Below are 8,168 nucleotides of genomic sequence, written 5' to 3'. Positions count from 1 at the left end.
TGTGCAGGTGTACAGGTGTTCCTAATAATGTGGATGGTGAGTGTATATATCTATGAGCCATCCTGCAATCCAAGGTTCCATCAGCTAACAAATTTCACTTGAGATTAAGTATTAGAAAAGCCGTTAAAATGGCAGTGTGGATGATCAAGAGGAAAATGTCAACCAGGATCCACAGTAAATAGTAAAAATAGTACTGACCTTGAGTTGCCACTAGGGTGGTGCACTTAAGGGCACCTTTAACGTGTATCTTTCTACTGGAAATGTGAATACACTGTATCTTTAAAAATGATTCATTTTTAAATTTAAATGATTCATTCAAAGGTACACTATATGCACATACTAAGGGTACAAAAGGTGTACCCTTTTTCCCCCTTTCCCCCCCTTTTTCTGAGCATGTGGAACGCTCCCTCTATACAGCAGCAGATGGCACCGTTGCACAACATCCTGAACGAAAATAGTTCATCTCTGTTTAAACGAATGGATTGCAACAACCTACTGATAAGCCACCACAGTAATGTAACGTCTGTGCTATCTGAAGGTGACTTATGCAACAGTGAAAAACTAATATTTATCAGAAATTGATTTTATCTACCTGTGTATGTAAATTAAAAAGTTCATGGCCTCCCTGGTTATCCATCACAGACCCTTGGAGGTCCCTTTTCACTTTGAGAACCACTGATCTAAGCAGGTAGTGGTTGGGTGTAAAAAAAATAGACTTTCTCTGGAAATTTTGGTTCATATATTGTTAATAAAATGTCTTTCTACATCTAAAGAGGACGTTTTTCAACTTACGGCATCTTACAGCTCCAGAGTTTCATATGTTCTGCCCATGTCAACACCATGGTAGAAACTGTACTGTGAGGGGTATATAAGGGGTTTTATGTTCACCACCAGGCACTTGGGAGGAAAAACAGCTGCCACTTGTCAGTTTTAGGTAAAATGTAGACACTAGGAAAGTTTACATGCACACTTTTTTTTTCAATTAATCTATTTCCTAGAATAGAATGTTTGCTCAGTACTATAATTTACAATAACAAGGTAAAATAGATGATGTATTAAAGGTAAGAACTCTACTTACCCGTTGTTCTTTTATATTAAATCAGTCCAGTATGACAATTTTGAGGCTGATAAAAAGCTTCAATAACGAGACAAAAGTTGTTCTTGCAAATGATCTCTGATACTGTGTACTCCTTTAATATGATTCAATTCACTATGTCGTTTTTAGAAATATTAAAGTTCTCTGGTTTCCTCCCAAAACATTACAGTAGGTGGTTTGGCTACTCGGCACCCAGGTGAGAATGGGTGTGTGTGTGTGTGTGTGTGTGTGTGTGTGTGTGTGTGTGTGTGTGTGTGTGCGCATGTTGTCATGCAGTGGACTGGCATGCCATGTAAGGGGTATTACAATCCTGACCAGGAAAGTGGTTACTGAATAAGAATACATTAAGAATACTGAAGAATGAACTCTTTCCTTCAGTGAAACTGCATTCTAATGTACTTTCCAATGATGATTAATATAACAGCTTAAATAAATGTTATTAAAGTGTCAGATACAGCATATCCCTGTATTTATCAAGTGACATGCATGGTAGGTGTTGTATAGTGGTGACGTTAGGGGGTGCTGCTGCTACCCTTGGTATATGCTTTGCTCCTTATAGCATTAGGTAATTGCCATTCAGTTGACTGTTTTCCATCCGTCCATCCATCCTCTGTACTGCTTGTCCTACACAGGGTCGTGGGGAGCCTGGAGCCTATCCCAAGGGACTCCGGGGACAAGGCAGGGACACCCGGGATGGGTGCCAAACCATCGCTGGGCACAATTGCATACACACCGGACAATTTGGAAATGCCAGTCAGCCAGAAGCATGTCTTCGGACTAAGAAGGAAACCGGAGGAAACCCCCGAAGCACAGGGAGAACATGCAAGCTCTGCGCACACAGAGCAGAGGCGGGATTCAAACCCCCAACCCCAGAGGTGTGAGGCTGGGGCGACTGGTTTATCTATATTTATCTATTTTATTCTATGTAAAAACTCAGCTTTGTCAATAGTTTAATTGCAGCGTGGATAAATTTCAACACAGATCACAGTTCACGTGAACAGCAAGTGGAGCTGAACTTCCAGTACTAACACACATTGATGGTAATATAAATTACATTATTATGGCATAATTATGGTAATAAAAACTACAAAGTAATATAATTGCAGTCTGCTTTATAGATTGTAATAATTTCTTCCTTCGGGGTGTTAATACACTTGATCATTATAAAAAAAAAACAAAAAAAAAACAAAAAACAACAGTATTTATTAGACTAGTTTAAACTGGATTATCTTTGGCAGGAAGCAGCTGAAGATGTTTTGATATTGTTTTGATGCAAATACTGGAATACTTTAAGGTCTAAGCCACCTAAATGTTAGTTAAATTAAACTTTTTAAGACAGAAGGATGGCTTTAATCACATTTCCATCAACTCAGTGTTAAGAACTCTTTAAAACTGAATTAAAAAATGAGCTTTTCTGCCTCATTAATCTCAATTTAAGTCATTTATTGTACCTAATAAAGTGGCCACTGAATGTATACAGAATATATGCTTGTGATTTACTTGTGATATTATTGGATTTGGAGTAACAGGTGGGAAAATGTAGGCCACCCAGCCTGACTTTATTCACGTCATCTGTTCACAGCCTGTCATTAAAGAGTTAACGTGTTGTTATGGCGTCTTTATTGTTTGCGGAGGCGGGAAGTCCCGCCCACTAGATTAACCAACGCCCCTTTGTCTCCTCCTCTCTCGCTATTGGCCGCGCTGAACGTCACTCATTGTTTACTCCTTCTGTGCTGGAAAGAGTGGCGAAGCGGAGCACGAGCAACAAAGTTCTCGCGCACTTGTTTTTTTGCACTTTAAGAGTCGTGCTCGTGCAGAGGAGGTTTCAGTGGGCTCGGTTCAGGGTTCGAGCGGGTGGACGTTAAAGCGACGCGAGAGGGCGTTTCACGAGGAATTTCAGCCAAGGAAAAAAGGTCGTCGGTGGTTGGCGGTAAAGCTGGTTAGGCGGGTATTCCACGAACGCGTTTCTAAGAGCCAGGTATGTCCCGGTGTACCGGGAACTCTCGCGCTGAGCGCGTGAAGCAGGTGCGCTGAATCCACGCTTCTGATTAAAGAATTGAAGTGGAACCGGATTCACGTTTGGATTTCAGGAGAGGGTTTGTGGTGCTGTTTTGATTCACGCGGCGACAAATTGTTTATACCAGGCTGTTTCTTTTTTAAATATATATTTATATTTTTGCTGTTTTACATCGTTTAATTCTCTACTCTACTAAACCGGAGATGTAGAGCGCGCGCTTCGGCTCGTGCAGCCCGACTTTGCTTCAGGTTTCAGCAGTTTACGTGGAAAACACCGCAGTAACTAAGATATCGAAGGAATTCTCCCGGAACACCGTCCCTCCCTACTTCTTCACTAGTTTTCCTTCTTCACTTTCCAGCAACGTCGACGGCAAACTTTTTCTGTCAAGCAATGCAAGTCGCGAGCTCGAGCGCTGCACCACAGCCTGCACGCGCGTTCTGAGCTCGAGCACATCCTGGAGGACCACCAGAGACTCGCGCGCGGGACGAGGAACCGTAGTTCTCTTTAAAACAAAAACAAACAAAAACAACAAGGAAAAAAGCGAGTATGTCGAAGACGCTGAAGAAGAAGAAGCACTGGGCGAACAAAGTGCAGGAGTACGCGGTGTCCTGGGGCGGAGGAGAGCTGAGCTCCGTGCTGGAGATCCGCGGCGGCGCCGAGCACGGAGAGTTTCCATACATGAGCCACAGCCTGACGTCGTCGTCGTCTTCTTCTGCTGCTTCGGCGGCGCTGCGGTGGCACGCGGGCAGAGCGCCGAGTCCTGGTGACGTGCTGCTCGAGGTGAACGGCACGCCCGTGAGCGGCCTCACGCACCGCGACACGCTCGCCGTCATCCGCCACTTCCGGGAGCCCGTGCGCCTCAAGACCGTCAAACCTGGTAAGTGATAGTGTTGATACTTATGTGTGTGTGCGCGCGCGCTCGCACTCGCGCTAGCACTCGCATCTCCACTCCTACAAGTGGCGTTTAACGTGAGTCAGTAGGCCTGTAGTGCCAGCGGGATTCTGATTGAATTCATCAATCATGGCTATAACACACAGCGTCCGAAATGAAGCCCATTACTCATGTCTAGTGTTTTTGACACTTCAAGATGTCCCAGCACTAAGTTAATGAAGAGTTTGCAGCTCATTGCCTTCAAGATGATTGCAATCAAAACAATCTTGATTTGTTTTGGAGTGCAGAGCAAAAGGCCAATCAGCTCTTCAGCTGTCAACAAAAAGGTTAGGTTTGTCTGATTAGCCCTCATGCATGTCAGAATAGCTCATTTCTGTTCACATGACCTGGTAACACATTAGAGGTGTGTTGATCTGATACTGAGTATCGGTATCAGAACGATACTGACCTTGAATCCTGGGAATTGGTATGGAATCAGACACATTTTGCACTCTGATCTGATGTACTTTAAGCTGTAAAAGTGATCTTGCACCCCAGATCGGACGCAAGGCCATCACCGTCAGACATGGGGCAATCCGCCTACCTACATGTTTTTGGATAAAGGACAAACGTGATCTCATCCATTCCAGTGAGAAGACGGTCTGTTGTTTTTGCACATCTTGGCCACTTGAAGCTGGAAATATGAGTGTCGTAAGAGTGAGCTTAGTCTGCTGAATGGAGACAGTTAGCTTGCAAAAAGTTTCTGTAAACAGCAGCCAAGATCTATGCCTTTAGGACATCGAAGGATCAGAGGTGTGTGTGTGCGTGTGTGTGTGTGTGTCTGCGTCTGCGTACAGCCTTGTGTATATGCAAGCATGTTTATGTTCCTGCCTAGGAGTACACATGTATGTGTGTGTCAGGAGGAGTGTGAGGGCAAACACCTCTCTCTGTGTGTGTGTGTGTGTGTGTGTGTGTGTGTGGGCCTGCCTGGAAGTGTGCAAACAACGTTTCTGTGATTACGAGATTGAAATGGAGTTTGAGCTTTTTACATGTCATCCATTCGGCTTAGCATTTTGTAAACTCTATAAGCTTGTGGAGCTGTCAGCTTGCTTTCTGTAATCCTCATTAAGTGCACACACACACACACACACACACACATACATACACACATACACACACATACTGTCTATATCACAATCATTTCTCTTTCTCTACTCAAAATCTTTCCTAAAGCCTTTCACGGCCGGTAGGAGCGCCACGGCCTCTGTTCAGTACGTACTTGTGAACTTCAAGTGCACTTAGTGCTATTGACTGCGAGCTAGTGGCGTGCAGTCTGAACACATGGCTACACCGATTGAAATGCAGCTTGTTTGATTCAGTAAATACACTTAAAGCTTCTGTTGAGATGTTTAAAGTGCACCTGAAATTAAAATAGGTATTTCAGAGCTTTTATGTCCTTTAGTGTTATGGACATCAATACAATATCTAGTATATCTAGAAAAATAGTTTGAGAAATATTCTCTCTTATTTTTATAGTTTGGCGATTCCGGGAATATGATACATTCCTGTACTAGTCTTGTGTTCATCCAATGAAATGCTGTCTGGAACATATATGCCCCGCCCCCAGGTTCGACAGTACCAGCTTGTTAGCAACAAAAATGGCTTACATCGGTACATTTTTGGCTGTGCGTCTTCCTGTACACGATTCCATTTTCCAACCCTCATTTGGTTGATGATACTGTAAATGGTTGGAGTTTGTGCAAGATTTGAAGGTTATGTGACAGGCAATTTTCAGAAGGGTGTTTTACTAACTTCTTCAATTCCGGAATGACATTTTAGAACACCGAGCGTAAACTTCTGCGGTGACCACCAAAGATCACAATAATCCGTGTATACAAAATGCTGCGCGAGCAAAAAAGAAGTCACTTCAGTTTCTGCGTTTGGGGGACAACGGAGAGCTGACATAAACATTTTGATATGTAGGGAATCAAACACAACGGGGTGGAGCGGCGTTACCGTTACCATCCACAAGTTGATTATTTTCCAATCCCTTGCTGACTGTTAGAAGCACTGACACTGGAGACTCCTTCCCTAAATGTTTAACAAACATCTTTTTTTAGAGAAAATATCACCATATCAATGATTACACATTACTTTTTTATTAAATAACAAGATGTTTTAAAGTCCTTTCATTCATCTGATTGAGTTACTACAGAAATAATAATGTATTAGAATGAAAGCAGTAATATAAACCTCGCACAGATACTGTTATAGAAAATTAATCAACACCTTCTGACCAATCAGATTTGAGAATTCAGCAGCACTGTGGTATGATTTTAGTTAATTACTTGAGTTAACCTAACTCAAATCTAGCCTCGTCCTAAAAGAAGTGGTGGACTGTTTGGTAATCTTTGCTAATTTGGTAATCTTAGTAAGGTGCTAATTCTAAAAGTGAGGGGTTCTAATGAGACAAGCGCTCTTCGTAGCACATGAATTGGTATCATGTGTGTGATCATTAGTTCTTCAGTTCTTTTACTAACAGTGCTATGAAGTCTGATTTTTCAGTAGTGTGATGTATAGGATCTGGGATTGAACTCTCTTCAGTCATTTTCAGTAATGGTTGGAAATTGACCTCGACAAAAGGTTTCGTTGTGGCACTGGATCTGCCTAACTGATCATTTTAAGGTGATGCGGCTGTGTCGAAGCAATCAGGGCTGTGGTTCAGAGCCGTGTCTAATAACAAATAAATCGAATTTCGTTCAGATTTGTAGAAGTGTTGATACGTGAAAAGGCTGCCTCATCATCCTAACTTTCATATGAATGCACCAACAGAGCCACACGTGACCTTCTTGAATATTTCATCATCCGGCGCAAAGACCTGTTTCTTGAAAGTTGATTAGAGCCTTTCTGTGTGGACGTTAAGGTTGGGTGTGTTAATGCATCATTGTATTCACATGATTGAAATATTTCGTTAATTAAACACAGGCATGCTTTTAAATGGTTTTAATATGTTGCGTGCCATCCATTTCACAATCATCCTACGTACGGATTGATTAAATTGCTTAATGTTGTACAGCATGCAGTGGTTCACTGGTTCGGTTAGGAATGCTCATTCAGTTTGCTCAAAATGCACAAACAAGCGCAACTTTTGCCCCCCATTATTATTTGCATTCAACTCTCCAGTGCTCAGTGGGTGTGTGTTCCTTTCCTGTTGCTCAGTTTCATCTTTAATTCACACCCCCTTAATCTTTTATGAGTCTTTCGTGTTATTTAGAAGAGCGTAGCTCAGAGCGTCTGGGGTTACTGAGAGACCTTGGTGCCTTAAACCTGAGCTAGGGTGCTATACAAGCCTCAACAGATCATGTGGTACAGTTGATATCACATCACCATGATATCACCACTGGATATCATTCCAGAAAACTCCAGTTAGTAAATAGATTCAGGAGTAAATGTAGCTAACCCACCGGGCAGGTAAAAGCGTGCTCCAGTCTGCTGCCCAGTCCTATGTTTTGGCTGACTACGCTAAAAAGTTGTCGCTAACATAATGTAATTACATATCGGCTAGCTAACTAGCAACTTAAGTGCATTAATACAGACCAAGAGACATGATGTATATGAGTATCCTATTCTAACAAAGTGTTTAATGTAGCACATCGTGTTTACACCAAGCGATTAGTTGTCATCGAGTGTTTCGGCTATGGGCTGAGGTGTTCTGTCACACTGCACCTAAAACATAGAAACTGGCTAGCATTTTGCTTTTCTTTCCTTTAGTTTTTCCTTTCGCCTAATCACTACGTTTCAGAAGAAAACTCTTTACTTTCTAGTCTACTTTTTCAACCTGTATCATCACTAGATTTCTCTGTGGTGAATAACCCATAAGCGTCAGGTAGCATGACGTAGTTTATCTAAATTCCTCACAAATCTAAACTTAAACAGATGTGACCACTAGAATGAGACCTAATATCCTTTCAGTTGCTGTGTACGCTTTGTATTTATTAAGTTTGTATTGTGACAGCAAGCTATTAGCATTCAGCTAGTTTGTATGCCGCTAGCTAACGTTTGATAGATTAGAAATAAAGCTGTTGTTAGTTAGCTTAGCTAATCTTTTCCTGCGTTCCTTGGTGAAAGATGCACTAATTTACCGTCAGTGTGTAATTTGAGGCATATGTCTTGGTACTTTTTTC

At 42.1% G+C, this 8,168-nt stretch overlaps 1 protein-coding gene across 2 annotated transcripts in view; it reads left to right on the top strand.

The window, feature by feature from the left end:
- Positions 1 to 2,793: 2,793 nt before the first annotated feature.
- The window catches only part of magi3a (membrane associated guanylate kinase, WW and PDZ domain containing 3a), a 138,934-nt gene continuing 133,559 nt past the window's right edge, over positions 2,794 to 8,168 (top strand). Inside the window, exon 1 of one of the 2 annotated variants that reach the window (XM_026920184.3) lies at positions 2,794 to 3,990. In XM_026920184.3, coding sequence (XP_026775985.3) covers positions 3,660 to 3,990 — 331 coding nt within the window. In that variant the 5' untranslated portion in view covers positions 2,794 to 3,659. The remainder of the gene's footprint in view (positions 3,991 to 8,168) is intronic. The other variant, XM_026920182.3, reaches the window with a different exon arrangement.

Source organism: Pangasianodon hypophthalmus, chromosome 16, assembly GCF_027358585.1.
Source record: "Pangasianodon hypophthalmus isolate fPanHyp1 chromosome 16, fPanHyp1.pri, whole genome shotgun sequence".
Taxonomy (NCBI): Eukaryota; Metazoa; Chordata; class Actinopteri; order Siluriformes; family Pangasiidae; genus Pangasianodon; species Pangasianodon hypophthalmus.
This window is presented reverse-complemented; position numbering and strand designations above follow the sequence as displayed.